The sequence below is a fragment of the Heterodontus francisci genome, chromosome 1, assembly GCF_036365525.1.
Source record: "Heterodontus francisci isolate sHetFra1 chromosome 1, sHetFra1.hap1, whole genome shotgun sequence".
NCBI lineage: Eukaryota > Metazoa > Chordata > Chondrichthyes > Heterodontiformes > Heterodontidae > Heterodontus > Heterodontus francisci.
The window spans coordinates 11,978,543-11,998,068 of record NC_090371.1 but is presented as its reverse complement, the minus strand read 5'-3'; the positions used below and the strand labels follow the sequence as shown (position 1 = coordinate 11,998,068).

The 19,526-nt window shown below is 45.2% G+C and overlaps 1 protein-coding gene and 1 long non-coding RNA gene across 3 annotated transcripts in view; one reads left to right on the top strand and one right to left on the bottom strand.

The window, feature by feature from the left end:
• The first annotated feature begins 1,898 nt into the window (after positions 1 to 1,898).
• Positions 1,899 to 19,526, top strand: part of LOC137367712 (rab11 family-interacting protein 1-like) — a 146,053-nt gene continuing 128,425 nt past the window's right edge. The window contains exon 1 of one of the 2 annotated variants that reach the window (XM_068028668.1): positions 1,899 to 2,548. In XM_068028668.1, the coding sequence (XP_067884769.1) occupies positions 2,178 to 2,548 (371 nt within the window). In that variant the 5' untranslated portion in view covers positions 1,899 to 2,177. The remainder of the gene's footprint in view (positions 2,549 to 19,526) is intronic. The other variant, XM_068028667.1, reaches the window with a different exon arrangement.
• Positions 9,885 to 16,768, bottom strand: LOC137367764 (uncharacterized). Its single transcript, XR_010974250.1, has 2 exons — positions 16,338 to 16,768; positions 9,885 to 10,791 (listed from the first exon to the last, which is right to left on the bottom strand). It is a non-coding gene; the product is annotated as an uncharacterized lncRNA (long non-coding RNA).

Genomic DNA, 19,526 nt, shown 5'->3' with positions numbered 1-19,526 from the left:
CAGTTACTGTACCCTCTCTCCTGTCAGTTACTGCACTTTCTCTCCTGTTAGTTACTGCATCCTCTCTCCTCTGTCAGTTACTGTACCTCCTTTCCTCAGTCAGTTACTATATTTTCTCTCCTGCCAGTTACTGTACCCTATGTCCTCTGTCAGTTACTGTACCCTCTTTCCTGTCAGTTCCTGCACTTTCTCTCCTGTCAGTTACTGTACCCTCTTTCCTGTCAGTTCCTGCACTTTCTCTCCTGTCAGTTACTGTACCCTCTCTCCTCTGTCAGTTACTGTACCCTCTCTCCTGTCAGTTACTGCACTTTCTCTCCTGTTAGTTACTGCATCCTCTCTCCTCTGTCAGTTACTGTACCTCCTTTCCTCAGTCAGTTACTATATTTTCTCTCCTGTTAGTTACTGCACCCTCTCTCCTGCCAGTTACTGTACCCTATGTCCTCTGTCAGTTACTGTACCCTATGTCCTCTGTCAGTTACTGTACCCTCTTTCCTGTCAGTTCCTGCACTTTCTCTCCTGTCAGTTACTGTACCCTCTCTCCTCTGTCAGTTACTGTACCCTCTTTCCTGTCAGTTCCTGCACTTTCTCTCCTGTCAGTTACTGTACCCTCTCTCCTGTCAGTTACTGTACCCTCTCTCCTGTTAGTTACTGCACCCTCTCTCCTCTGTCAGTTACTGTACCCTCTCTCCTGTCAGTTACTGCACTTTCTCTCCTGTTAGTTACTGCATCCTCTCTCCTCTGTCAGTTACTGTACCTCCTTTCCTCAGTCAGTTACTATATTTTCTCTCCTCTCAGTTACTGTATCATTTCTCATCTCAGTTCCTGCTCTTTCTCTCCCGTTAGTTACTGTACCCTCTCTCCTGTCAGTTCCTGCACTTTCTCTCCTGTCAGTTACTGTACCCTCTCTCCTGTCAGTTCCTGCACTTTCTCTCCTGTCAGTTACTGTACCCTCTCTCATCTGTCAGTTACTGTACCCTCTCTCCTGTCAGTTACTGCACTTTCTCTCCTGTCAGTTCCTGCACTTTCTCTCCTGTCAGTTACTGTACCCTCTCTCCTGTTAGTTACTGCACCCTCTCTCCTCTGTCAGTTACTGTACCCTCTCTCCTGTCAGTTACTGCACTTTCTCTCCTGTCAGTTCCTGCACTTTCTCTCCTGTCAGTTACTGTACCCTCTCTCCTGTTAGTTACTGCACCCTCTCTCCTCTGTCAGTTACTGTACCCTCTCTCCTGTCAGTTACTGCACTTTCTCTCCTGTCAGTTCCTGCACTTTCTCTCCTGTCAGTTACTGTACCCTCTCTCATCTGTCAGTTACTGTACCCTCTCTCCTGTCAGTTACTGCATCCTCTCTCCTCTGTCAGTTACTGTACCTCCTTTCCTCAGTCAGTTACTATATTTTCTCTCCTCTCAGTTACTGTATCATTTCTCCTCTCAGTTCCTGCTCTTTCTTTCCTGTTAGTTACTGTACCCTCTCTCCTCTGTCAGTTACTGTACCTCCTTTCCTCAGTCAGTTACTATATTTTCTCTCCTATCAGCTACTGTACCCTCTCTCCTGTCAGTTACTGCACTTTCTTTCCTGTTAGTTACTGCATCCTCTCTCCTCTGTCAGTTACTGTACCTCCTTTCCTCAGTCAGTTACTATATTTTCTCTCCTCTCAGTTACTGTATCATTTCTCCTCTCAGTTCCTGCTCTTTCTCTCCAGTTCGTTACTGTACCCTCTCTCCTGTCAGTTACTGCACCTTCTTTCCTGTTAGTTACTGCATCCTCTCTCCTCTGTCAGTTACTGTACCTCCTTTCCTCAGTCAGTTACTATATTTTCTCTCCTGTCAGTTACTGCACTTTCTCTCCTGTCAGTTACTGCACCTTCTTTCCTCAGTCAGTTACTATATTTTCTCTCCTGTCAGTTACTGCACTTTCTCTCCTGTTAGTTACTGCATCCTCTCTCCTCTCAGTTCCAGTTCCTGCTCTCTCTCTCCTGTTATTTAGTGAACAGTTTTTCCTGTCTTTCACCGGACGCTCCTCCAGTTTCTGCCTTTTCTTTTGGCCACTCTCAGCCCATTTGAGCCTGGATCTCCGCCCTGCTTGACGTCAGTGTCCTGGGGCGGTGCGGTTCGGCCCGGCTCGGTTTGTCCGGCAGGAGCGGTGCAGCGGGACAGACTGCGGGAGGTTGTGCCGGAGCGATGGCCGGCAGCCTGGCTTTGCAGAGCCAGCACTGGTCACCCAGCCACGTCCAGGTCACTGTGCTGAGGGCCAGGGGCTTGAGGGCGAAAGGCAAACACGATACCAGCGATGCATTCGCCATCATCCAGCTGGGCAAGGAGAAATACTGCACCTCGGTGCTGGAGAAGACCCTGCACCCGGAGTGGAAGGAGGAATGCACTTTCGAGGTGATGCCTGCCTGGGTCGAGCAGCCGGGCGGAGGGCAGGGGCCGGGCAAGGAGCTGCTCATCATCATCATGCACAGGTCCCTGATGGGTTTGGACAAGTTTCTGGGGCAGCTGAGTCTCCCTCTGGCCACAGTCTACCAGGAGAAAGGCAGCAGGAAAGCCGTGTGAGTTCTCCAACCCATCATTAAAAAAAATACAAATGAAAAAGAGAGAGAAAAACAATTCTTTTGCGCTTCAGGGAGTGTCACATTCTTAAAAAAAAAACTGTACTCAAATCAGAAAGTGAAGGGGGAAATACGTTACAGAACTTTGAGCAGAATTTTTAAAGCGGTTACACTCTGCAGCAATTTTTTTTTTTGCTGATACTTCCATTTATTTTGAGCTCTCGACATTCTGCGCTGCATTTTCCCACCTGGAAGTGCATTAAGACTGTCGCCCCTGTTTTAAGAGTTTTGAGCTGGTATTTGGTGCAGCCCCTTGGGCTGAGCCCATTCCGATTTCATCACATGTTGGTTAAACAGTTTCTGCAGCCTGTACGTCTGTCCTGAGGGACAGATATGTGTTAAGCATCTTAAGTGATTTGCGACTTGATTTGACTTGGTCGTTGCCAAAAAGTTGTTTTTTTCGGGTAGGGGGAACGGGTGGTACTAACCGGTGATGGGGGCTGGGGTGAGTTCTCGCACTGTCTTGGCAAAATTCCTGTTTGAAGAAGTCAGCTTTGGAAAGACTTTCATTTCTGTTGTGTCTTTCACAAGCCCAGGATGTCCCCAGAGTGTTTTACAGCCACTGATGTACTTTTGAAGTGTTGTCACTGTTTAATGTAGGAAATGTGGCAATATGCAGCAAGGTCCCACCAATTAGATCACCAGTTTTAAATGCTGGTTGAGGGATACATTTTGGCCAGGACACTGAAACATAAGAACATTTACGGCACAGAAAGAGGCCATTCAGCCCATTGTGTCCATACTGGCCGAAATTGGGATAATTCCTTGCTCCTCTTCAAAATAGTGCCGTGCAATCTTTTATGTCCGCATTAGCAGACAGACAGGGCCTCGGTTTAATGGTCTCATCTGAATGGCGCCATACTGCAGCATCTTAAATACTCTGGAGTATCAGCTTGGATTATGTGCTGAAGTCTTTGGAGTGGGACTGGAACCCACAACCGCCTGACTCAGAGGCAAGAAAGTTCCCCACTGAGCAACGTAGAAACATAGGTTTCTATGATGTATGTAGGGGAGTTAGACTGGTGATCGTTCCTAAAGTACTGGAAAATGAGGTTATGCCTATCAGGAAAGGATGAACAGGCTTGGGTCTCTTTTCACTTGAAAAGAGAAAGCTGAGGGGTGACCTAATAGAAGTCTTTAAAATTATGAAAGCTTTCGATAGGGTAGATACAGACAGTATTTCCACTTGTGCAGTCGTAGAGGCCATCAATGTAAGATAGTCATCAAGAAATCTTACAGGGAATTCAGAAGAAACTTCTTTACCCAGAGAGTGGTGAGAATGTGGAACTCTCTATCACAGGGAGGCAGATAGTAAAGGTGTATTTAAGGGGAAACTGGATAAAAATATGAGGGAGAAAGAAATAGAGGATTATGCTGATTGGGTTAGATGAGGAAGGTTGAGAGGAGGCTCGAGTGGAGCATAAACACCATCAAGGACTGGTTGGACAAATTGGCTCTTTCTGTGCTGTAAATTCTGTGTAAGTCTCTATGTAAACGTTGGCCTGTTGTGTGGCTGTGAGTGAAATGGCTGTTACATGGGATGGGATGGGGGCGGGGGGGGGGAGCACTTTTCCCAACATGGGAGCTGGATCTAGAGGTAGTTATGTTATTCCAGTTACTCTTGTATTTATTTGGTGTTGGATGAGCAACCCAAATAACAACTCAAAAACGTGTTATTAGTACAGAAAAAAAATCGTGTCTAAACATAGATGAAAAAGAAATCAATACAAAACAAAACCTGACCACAGCCGACCCAATCCCAACTCAACCCGAGCCCGAATGCTGAACACAGAATATAGACCTGACCCGAATCTGACGCAAGTGGTCGGGTTGCCAGGCTTTACCTGGCATTGTTTCCCCCACCCTTTCTAACCTAAGGATTCTCAGTCCATCTGTAGCATTGTTATTGCTGCCAGATAAAGTCCGGCTCACTCCGCATAGACAAGTGAAAAAGCCTGGCAATCACTGGGTCTGGTTGGCTCGGTACCACAACATGAGCTATTCCAGTTAAGCAGTCTGTGCTGCTCTTGTGCCTCTCTTGCAGGAAGCTGTTGAGCAGCCTAAGAAAAAGATTGCCTCCCAATCAAAGTATCTGCAGTATTTTGCTTTTGCCTTCTAAAGCTGTCAGCCAGAGTTTGGAATTGACTCCAAAACCAAATAAGATATTCTTTGGTGTTGAATGGAACATATGAGTGAGCGTGTGGGTGTTGCAATCTCAGGGCACTGTGCCCTGCAGGAGAAATACACAGACACTTCTGTAATCCTTAATATTGTGTTTTTAAAATAGATTGTGGTTGATATCGTTTTTAAGTGTGGGCGTGCATAGGACATGCCTGCAACCAGTTTGTCTGATAGGAATTCCTCAGCAGCCTCAAACTCCCAACTCTCCCTCTCTGTCTCCTGTCTCTATTTTGTTGACGCTATTCTGGTCACCACGCACATTCCTCTTTCTTTCAGACTGTCCCACATTCTCTACCTGCTCCCTGTGTTCAATTTAAGGCTCATTGCAACCTATTCTACTCTGACTCATTCTGTCACAGGACTTAACTGCAGCTCTTCACCACCTTCCCCCACCACCACCCAAACATCGGTCTGTCTCCCCTTATCCCCAGCCCTGTAGTTCCACTCTCCCCATCCTCTCTTTTCCCCCCTGCCGCCCACCCCCCCATGCATCACCTGGGGGGCCCAGTATTCCAGTATTAAAATTACATTGCCCCCCCTGGGGACCTCAGTAATAAAATAAAGCATTAGATTGAGCAACTGATATTGGATTGGGGAATATGATATCTGGTGAGTGAGTCTACAATGGCGGTACTGGGAGATTTGTGTCAATTTCTGCCTGATAGTAACCAATGTTTACTGACATGAGCTTACCTCAGCACAATGAGTTTGGGTGGGAGTTTAGCAGGAATTTATTTTCTTGTGAAAGTGCTCATATACATTGCCTTAATGTTACATTAGTTCCAAATTTCTCCTTTTTATCTCACTTCTTTTTTCTTGGAAAAAACAGTTAATTGTCAGCAAATCCAGGAGGTTCTATCCTCAACCAAGACTTGCATTTCTTTGTCACATCTTATATTGAACTATCTCCAGGTATTTCACATTCTTTTTTTGGAGCGCAGTGACTTTTGTAATTGTACAAACTCATTGTTTATTCAGCAAGGTAAGGGCTACTCGTGAATGAGGAACAGGAGTAGGCCACTCGGCCCCTCGAGCCTGCTCCGCCATTCAACAAGATCATGGCTGATCTGATTGTAACCTCAACTCTGCATTCCTGCCTACCCCCCAATAATCTTTCACCCCTTTGCTTACCAAGACTCTATCTACCTCTGCCTTAAAAATATTCAAAGACTCTGCTTCTACTGCCTCTTGAGGAAGAGAGTTCCAAAGATTCACAACCCTCTGAGAGAGAAAAAATTCTCCTCATCTCTGTCTTAAATGGGTGACCTCTTATTTTTAAGGGTTTGTTCAGTGTAAGGTTAATTGCTGTATAACTGTACAGTGTTACTGTTCAAGATAAGGATTACTTACTGTAAATAGATAGTCGTTATTAATTAGTTGAAATCCGTTTGGGTAATTATGTAGGTATTTCTCTCATTGTAGGGTTGGGGATGACTCATTCTCCCAGCCACAGTTTAAGTGAAAATCACATACATTGATCAGCTATTCTCTGAAAACCTTTTTTAAAGTCTTTTTTTTAAGAAAAGCAGAAAACAAATTGCGCAACAGCTACCTTAAAAGATAAGTTAACTGTCTTGGTGTAGACTTTATCAGCAATAGTAAAGACTTCTAGCCAAAAGTCCACACCCAACAGTCGAGTCAAATGCATCTCTCCAGATGCAGTGTAGGGCCAGCAATATCTGTCTGTAACATTCCATTATAATTCTTAAAGAGGCTGATTTAAGCTGTGCCTGCTTTAGAGTTGCAAATTCAGGATGTCTTCCTGGAAGTTTCATTACATTTTCTCCAGCCCTCCAACCATCTGACCTGGTCCAATATTTTTCTATCAACTAATAAAAAAAACAACAAAATTGTTCAAAGAAAATTTTAAAAAAAAACAATTTAATTTTTCTCCTGGGAGTTGCTCACATCAGTGTCCCGGACATTATTCTGCCATTCCTGGAGACTCCAAGACAATCCTGGACGTTTGACAACTCTAAGATCCAGCAGGTGTTCTGAGATTGAGATCCAGAGCAGTTACTCTGCTGAAATCCCCTTCCCTCTGGCCCTAATCCAGGAGTACTCCGGGCTCACTCAGCAGATTGGGACTAAACCTCGGGCCTTCTGCACTGGATGCATTGATTTTTACAGTCTCATCATTGTTTTCAAATTCCTCCATGGCCTCACCCCTCCCAATCTCAGTAATCTCCTCCAGCCCCACCATCTTCCGAGATATCTTCGTTCCTCTAATTCAGGCCTTGAGCAGCCCTGATTTTAATTGTTTTACCATTCGCAGCTGTGCCTTCAGCTGCCTGGCCCCGAAGCTCTGGAATTCTCACCCTAAACCCCTCCGCCTCTCTCTCTCTCTATCTTTTTAAGATGCTACTTAAAACCTACCTCTTTGACCAAACTTTTGGTCATTTGTCCTAATATCCTCTTATATGGCTCCTTTGAAGCAGCTTGGGTTGTTTTATTACTTTAATGGTGCTACATAAATGCATGTTGTTGTTGTTCAGAGTGGTGAAGCAGTGAGCAGCTGAAATTTGCACATTGTGGAGTGGGGGTGAGCGAGGGGAAGCAAAGGTCATTGGCAAAAGAACCAGCGGGGTGATGAGACGTTTTTTGTTACAGCAAGTTATGATCTGGAATGCACTGCCTGAAAGGGCAGTGGAAGCAGTATCAGTAGCAACTTTCAAAAGGGAGTTGGATTTCTACCTGAAAAGGAAATTTGCTAGGCTAAGGGGAGTGGGACTAGAACATAGGATCTTAAGAAATAGGAACTGGAGTGGGCTATACAATCCCTCGAGCCTACTCCATCACTAAATAAGATCATGGCTGATCTGCAACCTATACCCGCCTTTGCCCCATATTCTTTATTACCTTTGGATAACAAAAATCGATCAATCCCACGTTTAAGTTTACAATTGATCTAGCATCAACTAAAATTTGCAGAAGAGCATTACAAACTTCTGTCACCCTTTGTGTGTAGAGGTGTTTCCTAATTTCACTCCTGAAAGCCTGGCTCTAATTTTTAGACTATGCCCCCTAGTCCTAGACTCCCCAACCTGTTGAAATAGTTTCTCTCTATCTAATCTATCTGTTCTCCTTAATATCTTGAAACTTCAATTGAATCATCCCTTCGCCATCTAAATTCCAGGGACTCTAACCCTAGTTTGTGTAATCTGTCCTCTTAATTTAACCCTCGGAGTCCAGATATTATTCTGGTAAATCTACACTGCACTCCCTCGAAGGTCAATATATCCCTCCAAGGTGTGGTGCCCAGAACTGCTCAGAGTACTCCAGGTGTGGTCTAACCGGGGCTTTGTATAGCTGAAGTATGGCTTCTACCCCCTTGTATTCTAGTTCTCTAGATAAAAAGGCCAGCATTCCATTAGCCTTTTTGATTATTTTTCTACCTGTCCATGACAATTTAATAGATGTACCTGAACCCCTTACATAAGCTTTCCCAATAAGCAGAGTGCACAGTGTAGTGTTCAGCCAATGATCTAAGCTGATTTACATCAGGGCGGCAGTGGAGAGTGCTACAATTGGCCTCAGTGCCTCTGGTATCGACGGGGATCAGGGGCTGGGGAGGGGAGGAGCAACATATCAGCCCGAGTTCCACCTGTTCTTGATTGCTCCTCAGTGATCCCAACAGTATGTATAGACTCTGGGTCAGGGCAGGTTTGGGCATGGCTGCGTTGCCTTTCATGCTTGAATAAGCTGCTAACACAGCAGAGGAATGGTTTTCGAGGTGAGGTACCAGAGTGTTAGCATGTGGGGGTCGGTGCCTTATCTAGAGTTACTGGGTTCAGGAGAGGGAACTGGGGCAGGCGGGGGTGGGGGTGTGGGAGGAATGGCAGAGCAAACACAATAGAGCCTGGTGATATGTCATTGTTATGAATGACACTGACTGTTGCTCATCGATAAAGGATAAATGCTGTGCCCACTCGAGCTGAACGGTTCCTGCAGGCAAAGTCAAAATTCACAATTGCACTGTTATCTTCATTAATGAAGCAAGAGTTTATACTCTTCGACAATGAGGCCCCAGTCTACCCAGGGTTGCTTTGCATTGATGATGTTCGTCAAGCCCAAGTTTGCTCTGGGCTAGGGATGCATCATCTGTACAGTGAATACTCTTGACTGCTTGCATTGTGCTTGCTGAGAGCCATCTTTTCCTCCTCAATTTATTTCCCTTTTTTACCCCCACCCCCCCCCCCCCCCCCCCACACAGATTTTCTGCCATTTTTCTTTCCGACCCTCTCCCCAACCCCCACTCCCTCGAGGGTACTGCATCCTTGCTGGGTGTGGCTTCCCAGGTGCTGCTTATCTTAGTGTTTTGTCCAATTGCTTATTCAATTGTGAGTCTAGACAGTGAAGGCTAGATTTGCTAGTTGGTATTTTAACACCAGTGTTCACCCTGTTAAGGTGAATGGCGATTCAAGAATGCCAATGGGCAATCTAAGCTTTTGAGCGTTGGCGGGCCATTTGACCAGAGAACGACAGAATTAGACCCGAGCCTGAGATTCACTAAGGAACTGGAGGAGGCCATTCAACTCTTCGTGCATGTTATAATCAATTAGATCTTAACCCCATTTACCCCCAGCCTCAACAGCTTTTTTGGCAGTGTCTTCCAGTTTTCTCTAATTTTAAGGCTATGTCTCCTTGTTCTGAACTCTCCCACCAGAGGAATTAGTATCTCTCTATTAGCTCCATTAATCGTTTTGAACACGTCATTAGTGCTTAGCAGTAGCTGAGTCATTGAATAGCGATTGGGAATCTTGTTTTCGCTACCAAGATGAACTTCAATTCTGTCCTCCTCTCAATCCATTGCCAAGGACAGGAGTCTCCACATGGTTTATATGGGTCTGTCTCTTTTCTAGTTTCCCCTCAAAGTCGTGTTCGGACACGACCGCTCAAGTCAAAGCCGCCAAACAACATATATGATTCTGATTGCGGTGGGAGCAATGCACGGTCAATTCAGTCCCGTCACTCCACAGATCGCCTAACATATCACTTTAAACTTTCCAAATTAAAGAAAGCCACAGCTGAATTGAACCATCTATTAACCCTGCCAACCCCGCCCCCAGAAATCAGGCAAACCAAACCAGGTATCTTTAGATCAACAAATTAACTGTTCATTAGAGAAAATGAAATTCTTAAACACTAAGATAAAAAGAACATTTAAAAATAGAAAAATATAGAGTCCCTGCAGATTTACACTTCCCAATGCACAATCCTCTGATTCAAAGTCCACACGCAATCTTGCAGGGTCTGATGAAAGGAAAACAGTCCAACATCCAAAGTTTCAAACTCTTCTTTCTTCCAGCGACGATCGCAACAGCTTTCAAAAGAATCAATCTGGCTTTAGAATTTTGAGGGATAAAAAATAGTCACAGTTTAAATTAACAGTGGTCTCTGTTCAGTTCATGCTGGTCCAGCTATGTCTGTCTGTTCGAACAGTCTGTCTCAACAAAAAGCCAGTTCAAAAGTCAACTGCAACATTGTATAATTGATCCTCAGTTTCTGAATGGCTGTATCCAAGGTAACCTTCTGCAGCTGGCTGGTCCTCCCTCTCTGTATGATTGTATCCAGGGGCAACCAAGGTGCACCTTTATTCAGTAACTCCTGAGGCTTGCAGTACTGATCCTTTGCTGTCTTAACGACACACTGCATATTTTCCCCCAAAAAAAGTATCATGACAGTTGTCACAAGATCTTGGATCATAACCAAAGCTCTCGTTTTGAGTGTCATCTTGGCACCTTTTCCCAGCTGAGTCTGAAAGAGCTTCACCATGAGGTGCCCTTCCTGCTACGGAAGGAAGTAGTGCTTGTATGTTTCTGCCTATGTATGTCCAGCTGTATCTGTAATAAGTTCAGAAGCATTGTGCTCCAAGCAGAGAATGAGCTGAAGGGATTTCTGATGCGTGGATAATGGAAAACAAAATGCAGTGGAATCGTGTGGAGCATGAACACTGGCATAGACCTGTTGGGCCAAATGGCCTGTTTCTGTGTTGTACAATTCTGTAATTACATAAAACAGAATTACATTGAATTTACAGCATAGAAACTGCTCCACATAGCCGCCTCCTACTTTACTTCATCTCACCCGATCAGCATATTTTTCTATTCCTTTCTCCCTCTGGCTTCCTCTTAGAAACATTTATGCTGTTTGCCACATCTTTCGTGGGATGTGAGCTTCGCTGGCAAGGCCAGCATTTATTGCCCATCCCGAATTCCCCTTGAGAAGGTGGTGGCAAACCACTGCCTTGAGCCCCTGCAGTCCGTGTGGTATAGGAAGGGAACTTTGTTTTTTTTTAAGGAACAGCAATACAGTTCCAGGTCAGTATTGTGTGTGACTTGGAGGGAAACTTGCAAATGGTGGTGTTCCTGTGCATTTGCTGCCCTTATCCTTTGAGGTGATGGAGGTCGTGGGTTTGGAAGGTGCTGTCAAAGGAGGCTTGGTGAGTTGCTTCAGTGCATCTTGTAGATGGTATACACTGCTGCCACTGTACGTCAGTGGTGAAGGGAGTGACTGTTGAAGATGGTGGATGGGGTGTGCCAATCAAGCGGGCTCCTTTGTCCTGGATTATGCGTATTGTTGGAGCTGCACTCATCCAGGAAAGTGGAAAGTATTCCATCACACTCCTGACTTGTGCCTTGTAGATGGTGGACAGGCATTGGGGAGTCAGGAGGGGAGTTACTCGCTGCAGGATTCCTAGCCTCTGACCTGCTCTTGTAGCCACAGTATTTATATGGCTTGTCCAGTTCAGTTTCTGGTTAATGGTAACTCCCAGGGTGATAGTTGGGGATTCAACGATTGTAATGCCATTGAATGCCAAGGGGAGATGGTTAGATTCTCTCTTGAGATGGTCATTGTCTGGCGCTTGTGTGGTGCAAATGTTACTTGCCACTTTTCAGCCCAAGTTTGTAAAGAATTTGCATTGTTCTACAACAACTTGTATTTTAATAATTTAAAATAATTTAAAGTAAGAAAACGTCCCAAGGTGCTTCACAGCAATGTTATCAAAGAAAATTTGACACCAAAATACAAAAGGAGATATTGGGACTGGTGACAAAAAGCTTGGTTAAAGAGGTAGGTTTTAAGAAGTATCTTAAAGGAGAGAAGAAAGATAGAGAAGCAGAGAGATTTAGGGAGGGAATTCCAGAGTTTTGGGACTCGGCAGCTGAAGGCATACCGCCAAAGGTGGAACAATTAAAATCAGGGATTTTCAAGAGGCCAGAATTGGAGGAATGCAGTGATCTCGGAGGCTGGAGGTAATTTGAGATGAGGAGGGATAAGGAGACAATTGAAGGATTTGAAAACAAGTGTGTGAGATCACGTCAGGCTGATTCATTTATAATAAATAAAAACAAGAAACGCTGGAAATACTCAGTAGATGACTTGCAGGTGATAGGTAAATTGGCCATTGTAAATTGCCCCTAGTGTAGGCAGGTGGTAGGGAATATGGGATTACTGTAGGGTTAGTATAAATGGGTGGTTGTTGGTCGGCACAGACTCGGTGGGCCAAAGGGTCTGTTTCAGTGCTGTATCTCTAAAAATAAATAAATAATGAAAAAAATCTGGCAGCATCTGTGGGGAGAGAAGCAGAGTTAACGTTTCAGGTCAGTGACCCTTCTTCATTTGTTTGGGATTTTGAGGTCACCAAATAAACGGTGATGAGATTTGTGTAGGTATTTCCTCACACTAGGCAGCATCTGGTGAATATGTACCATACTCTCCCTGAAGCCTCAACACCCATCCGATAGTGCGTAACAAGATTCAGAGTGACAGTAGAGGAAGAGTCTGTCGATATTTTCTACTCGCTCACTTTTCACCATGTTTCGTTGACCTGCACGTGTCTTTGTTTGGTATATCTAATAGTTTATATTATGCAGTAAGCTGGATAATTTTGAAGGGGTAAAACCAGGGAAACATGAGCATGAAAGTGGGGTATCCTATCCAATGGCTATTGTGCTACAATTCGACAATAGAGCAGCATAATGATCCCATTTACATCTGGCATCCAGGTGCAAACATACTTCCACTGGCTAGTGATCTGGATTGTGAACCCTGGCTTCACTGTCCTTTCCTAGCCTGGGGGACACTGTGACACTTTGTTCCAAGTATAAAGTAGCTGCATGTAACTTTATTGTGGTTTAATTTATTCTGTCTGTGCCAGGGTTCCTGCAGTTAATCTCTGTGTTCTTGGCTGTGGTAGAGGTGGTGGGGAGGAGGTGCAGGGTGAGTGATGCCCTTACGCTATCACCCTGGCTGGAAAGTGAGTATAAGGGCAAAGGTTGAGCTCAGCCAAAGAGTTGCCACCACTTTAGCTGTCTGGACTCGAACGTGAGAAATGGCCACTTGGCTGAAGTATCAGAGGGGAACTGGGCACTGCTGCCAGGGATTGGGGGTGAGGGTGGGTGCTGAAATTAGATGGGGAGGGCCAGGCCAACAGGGCAAAGCATGATAGAGCTGCCGGCAGCTGTGGTGCCAGCTTGGGTCGGTGCTTGCTATGGAGTTTAGGAGGAAAGCAGTATGTGGAGCAAATAGCAGTGCGTGCAGCAAAGATGAGGCTGTGATGTGACAGCTGTTAAAAGGATATTTTAGGCTGTTGTTTCACAAGGCCATGGAGTGAAATGTTTTCCGCCCCTCTCAACTGTGGCTTAATGCTCTGAGTCATCGCTACATCTAGGCTCCATCCCGATGGGCACTTGGAATGGAACAGGTTGCTGACACAGCGGTAGTGCTGAGTGCTCTGCTCGAGCTGGACTCTGTCCAGCCTCTGAATATTAACTACAGTCCATCATTCGGCTATTTAGCACACAGGCAGGATTTCTTTCTGATCTGCACCAGCCGGTCACGTGAGATGACATTGGGCTGATTCAATTATTTGGGATTTTGAGGGTGTGTGTCTTCTACCCAGTGTCCGTGTATAAAGTCGGAATGCCCCACAGAGTGCCATAAAGCTGAGTTTTTACTTATTTTCTGGACTTGAACAAATTGCAACCCTAGATTGCTCAAACCTGACTTTCAGCCTGCAGTTCCAATGCAGCAAACCCTTTCTGAGTCCTGTTAGCCTGGAGGCTAGCAATGACCACGTTCCATCCACTCCACTGTGCAAAACCCAAATGGATCCAACCCCTGCCCCATTCACTCTCAATCTAACAGCACAGAAGGAGGCCATTCGGCCTATTGAGCCCATGCCGGCTCTCCATGGAGCTATGCAGTCAGTCCCACTCATCGGCTTGATGCCTGCAAGTCTGTTACTCTCAGATGGCCACCCAACCTCCTCTTGAAGTCATTGATCGTCTCTGCCTCCACCACCCTTGTGGGCAGCGAGTTCCATGTCATTACCACCCGCTATGTTTCTTAAAAAAAAGTGTTCCCTCATATTCCTCCTGCATCTCTTACCCAAAACTTTCAATTTTTTTTAATTCATTCATGGGATGTGGGCGTCACTGGCTATGCCAGCACTTATTGCCCATCCCCAATTGCCCTTGAGAAGGTGGTGTCGAGCTTCTTGAGTGTTGTTGGAGCTGCACCCATCCAGGCAAGTGGAGAATATTCCATCACACTCCTGACTTGTGCCTTGTAGATGGTGGACAGGCTTTGAGGAGTCCACTCCTCCATCACCCCCACCACCTCGTTCCCTTCCCATGACACCTTCCCCTGCAATCGCAGGAGGTGTAATACCTGCCCTTTTACCTCCTCTCTCCTCACTATCCAAGGCCCCAAACACTCCTTTCAGGTGACGTAGTGATTTACTTGTACTTCTTTCAATGTAGTATATTGTATTCGCTGCTCACAGTGTGGTCTCCTCTACATTGGGGAGACCAAACGCAGATTGGGTGACCGCTTTGCGGAACACCTCTGCTCAGTCTGAAAGCATGACCCCGAGCCTCCGGTCATTTCAACACCCCCCCTGCTCTCATGCTCACATCTCTGTCCTGGGATTGCTGCAGTGTTCCAGTGAACATCAATGCAAGCTCAAGGAACAGCATCTCATTTACTGATTAGGCACACTACAGCCTGCCGGACTGAACATTGAGTTCAATAATTTCAGAGCATGACAGCCCCCCATTTTACTTTTATTTTTAGTTTTCCTCTTTTTTGTTTTATTTTATTTTAGTTTGTTCAGTTTGTTTCTACTGTACCTACCCACTTTTTTTTTCATGTTCATGCTTGTCAGTTTTCAGTCCATTAACACCCTATCTGTACTAATGCTTTGTCTTTCAACACACCATTAAAATATTGTTTGCCTTTGCTGCGTGACCTTGTCCTATCAACACCTTCTCTTTTGTTATCTCTTGTTCCACCCCTGCTTTACTTCTTTAAAATCTTTTACATTTCTTATATCTGCCAGTTCTGATGAAGGGTCACTGACCTGAAATGTTAACTCTGCTTCTCTCTCCACAGATGCTGCCAGACCTGCTGAGTATTTGCAGCATTTCTTCATTTTACTTCTCTTGACTTTCTCTGTTGTAAAGAGAGCAACCCCAGTTTCTCCAATCTCTCCCCATAACTGAAGTCCATCATACCTGGTACCATTCCAGTAAATCTCCTCTGCTCTAAGGCCATGACACCCTTCCTAAAGGGTGGTGCCCAGAATTGTACACAGTACTTTAGCTTAGGCCAACCCAGTGATTTATAAATAAAAGCAAAATACTGTGGATGCTGGAAATCTGAAATAAAAACAGCAAGTGTTGGAAGTACTAAGGTCTGGCAGCATCTGTGGAGAAAGAAACAGAGTTAATGTTTCGGATCTGTGACCCTTCTTCAGAACTGAAGGGTTCTGAAACGTTAACTCTGCTTCTCTCTCCACAGATGCTGCCAGACCTGCTGAGTATTTCCAGCATTTCTTGTTTTTATTTCAGATTTCCAGCATCCACAGTATTTTGTTTTTAATTAAGTTTGGAGGGAGACAGGTTAGAGTGAATGAGGGGAGTGGAGACATTAAGACGGCTGATGTCACGCCGACAGTTCTCAATGAAACGATCAAGCAGGTAAGAGGCCAGAGGAAGGGGTCTAGGTGGAGGAAGAATACTGGAGGCGGGTGAATGGGTCTGCTGGTCGGGGGAGGGCTCTTGGTCAAAGAAGTGACCCAAAGGTTTGGCATAAGTTCCTTGCTTTTACAGTCATAGAGTCATCACACTGAAACAGGCCCTTCGGCCCACCAAGTCTGTGCTGATCCATTTATACTAATCCTACATTAATATTTCCTACCACATCCCCACCTTCGCTCAATTCTCCTACCACCTACCTACACTAGGGGCAATTTACAATGGCCAATTTACCTATCAACCTGCAAGTCTTTGGCTGTGGGAGGAAACCAGAGCACCCAGCGGAAACCCACGCAGTCACAGGGAGAACTTGCAAACTCCGCACATGCAGTACCCAGAACCGAACCCGGGTCGCTGGAGCTGTGGAGCTGCAATGCTAACCACTGTGCCACTGTTATCTTCTATTAATAGGATCCCAGATACTTTTTTTTAACAGCCTTCTTAACTTGTCTTATCACCTTCAAAGATTTGTGTACATACATTCCTGGGCCTCACTATTTCTGTACCTTGTATAAAATTGTACCATTGTATAGAATCCTGATGGACCAAATTCCTTCCCATTCAGTCCCATTGCATAAATCTGAGCAAGAAGTCCTTTCTCAGTAACTCGGCATACATCTGTCATCCGACATCTTCTTGCAGCTTCTGCGGAAACTCTGCAACGGTGTTCCGAATCCTGACTGATGAGCTATGTTAGAAATATTACAGACCGGCTCTCTCCTTTACACAGTCTGTCGAACTCCTAATGCAAGCATAACATTTTCCTGGCCAGCAAGCGATTTATCTTGGTTAAACAGCTCTTTATTTCCTGCTGCGTCATTGCTTTTTAAAGATGCACAACCACTGGGGCTTCTGCTGAATGCTTGACCTTTTTTAAAGATAACCTTAAAAGTTTGCAGATGGGGGGAAGAAGGTAAGTTAAAAGCAAAATACTGCGGATGCTGGAAATCTGAAATAAAAACAAGAAATGCTGGAACCACTCAGCAGGTCTGGCAGCATCTGTGGAAAGAGAAGCAGAGTTAACGTTTCGGGTCAGCGACCCTTCATCGGCTAAGGGAAGTTAGTTGTGCTGTGATTGACAGTGGCAGGTCTAACATCCGAAGAAACGTTATACAGCGTTTTCAATCAGAAGTGATTTGGAAATCAATTGTTTACTGAAATTACAGCATAGCTGAATATTGGATTGTTCTTGGAGATGATTACCTCCAAGGACTTTAACAAGGGCGAGAGGTAGAGATCAAGCAGGAAGGTAAAGGAATTAAATCCCTGCTTACATTCTGGCTCTACTTTCAGGTCCTGATTTAAGGTCATTAAAAAAGAAGCCAGAGGTGAGATGAGACCTTTTTTTTTAACACAGCAAGTTATGATGATCTGAATGTACTGCCTGAAAGGGCAGTGAAAGCAGATTTATTAGTAAATTTCAAAAGGGAGTTAGATAAATACTTGGAGGGGAAGAATTTATAGGGCAATGGGGAAAGGGCAAAGGAATTGGAACTAATTGGATAGCTGTTTCAAATATAAGAACATAAGAAATAGGCACAGGATTAAGCCATATGGCCCTCGAGCCTGCTCCACCATTCAACAAGATTATGGCTGGTAGCTCAGTTAGCTAGATGGCTAGCATGTGGTTCAGAATAACGGCAACAGCGCAGGTTCAATTCCCATTCTGGCAAAGGTACACCAGGGGACTTGCCACTTTGCTCTGCCCCTGTTGGCCGAATACGGATGCTAGTCTGTGATGCTAACACAACTGAAGCTGATTTTCTACCTCGGGCTCCATCTTCCTGCACTATCACCATATCCCTTAATTCTCTGAGTACCCAAAACTCTATCGACCTTTGTCTTGAACGTACTTAACAGAATCACAGAATTGTTGCAGCACAGAAGGAGGCCATTCGGCCTGTCATGTCTGTGCTGGCACTCTGAAAGAGCAATTTACCCAGTACCACTCCCCCGCCTTCTCCTGTAACCCAGTGCATTCTCCCTTTCCGATAACAATCCAATTCCCTCTTGAATGCCTCAATTGAATCTGCTTCCAGCACACTCTGAGACAGTGCATTCCAGATCCTAACCACTCGCTGCATAAAAATGTTTTTCCTCATGTTGCTATTGCTTCTTTTGCCAATTACCTTAAATCTATACCCTCTGGTTCTTGATCCTTCCACCAATGGGAACAGTTTCTCTCTACTTTGTCTAGACCCCTCATGAATTTGAACACCTCTATCAAATCTCCTCTCAATCTTTTCTTCTCCAAGGAAAACAGTCCCAACTTCTCCAATCTAAATTCATAACTGAAGTTCCTCATCCCTGGAACCATTCTCGTGAATCTTTTCTGCACCCTCTCTAATGCCTTCACATCTTTCCTAAAGTGTGGTGCCCAGAACTGGACACAATACTCCAGTTGCGGCTGAACCAGTGTTCAATACAAGTTTAACATAACTTTCTTGCTTTTGTACTCTATGCCTCTATTAATAAAGCCGGGGATACTGTATGCTGTATTAACCGTGCTCTCCTCCTGTCCTGGCACCTTCAATGATTTATACACAGATATACCCAGGTCTCTCTGCTGCATTTCCTTCAGAATTGTACCCTTTATTTTGTGTTGTCTCTCTGCGGCTCACATGGCCAAGTCATCTCGAGCGCCGCTGACTCAGTAGGTTGTACATGCTGGGGATGTTGGCCGCCTCGAGGACTTTTGCGTTGGAGATACGGTCCTGCCACCTGATGCCAAGGATTCTCCAGAGGCAGCGAAGATGGAATGAATTGAGACATCGCTCTTGGCTGGCATACGTTGTCCAGGCCTCGATGACGTAGAGCAAGGTACTGAGGACACAGGTTTGATACACTTGGACTTTTGTGTTCCGTGTCAGTGCGCCGTTTTCCCACACTTTCTAGGCCAGTCTGAACATAGCAGCATATGCGCTTGTTGATTTCTGCATAAGACAGGTTACTGGTGATGGTTGAGCCTAGGTAGGTGAACTCTTGAACCACTTCCAGAGCGTGGTCGCCGATATTGATGGATGGAGCAATTCTGACGTCCTGTCCCATGATGTTTGTTTTCTTGAGGCTGATGGTTAGGCTAAATTCGTTGCAGGCAGCCGCAATCCTGTCGATGAGTCTCTGCAGACACTCTTCAGTGTGAGATGTTAATGCAGCATCGTCAGCAAAGAGGAGTTGCCTGATGAGGACTTTCCGTACTTTGTTTTTCGCTAAGTACATTAGAGATAGTCAGCACGGTTTTGTGACGGGTAGGTCGTGCCTCACAAACCTTATTGAGTTTTTCGAGAAGGTGACCAAACAGGTGGATGAGGGTAAAGCAGTGGATGTGGTGTATATGGATTTCAGTAAGGCGTTTGATAAGGTTCCCCACGGTAGGCTATTGCAGAAAATACGCAAGTATGGGGTTGAAGGTGATTTAGAGCTTTGGATCAGAAATTGGCTAGCTGAAAGAAGACAGAGGGTGGTGGTTGATGGCAAATGTTCATCCTGGAGTTTAGTTACTAGTGGTGTACCGCAAGGATCTGTTTTGGGGCCACTGCTGTTTGTCATTTTTATAAATGACCTGGAAGAGGGTGTAGAAGGGTGGGTTAGTAAATTTGCAGATGACACTAAGGTCGGTGGAGTTGTGGATAGTGCCGAAGGATGTTGTCGGGTACAGAGAGACATAGATAGGCTGCAGAGCTGGGCTGAGAGAT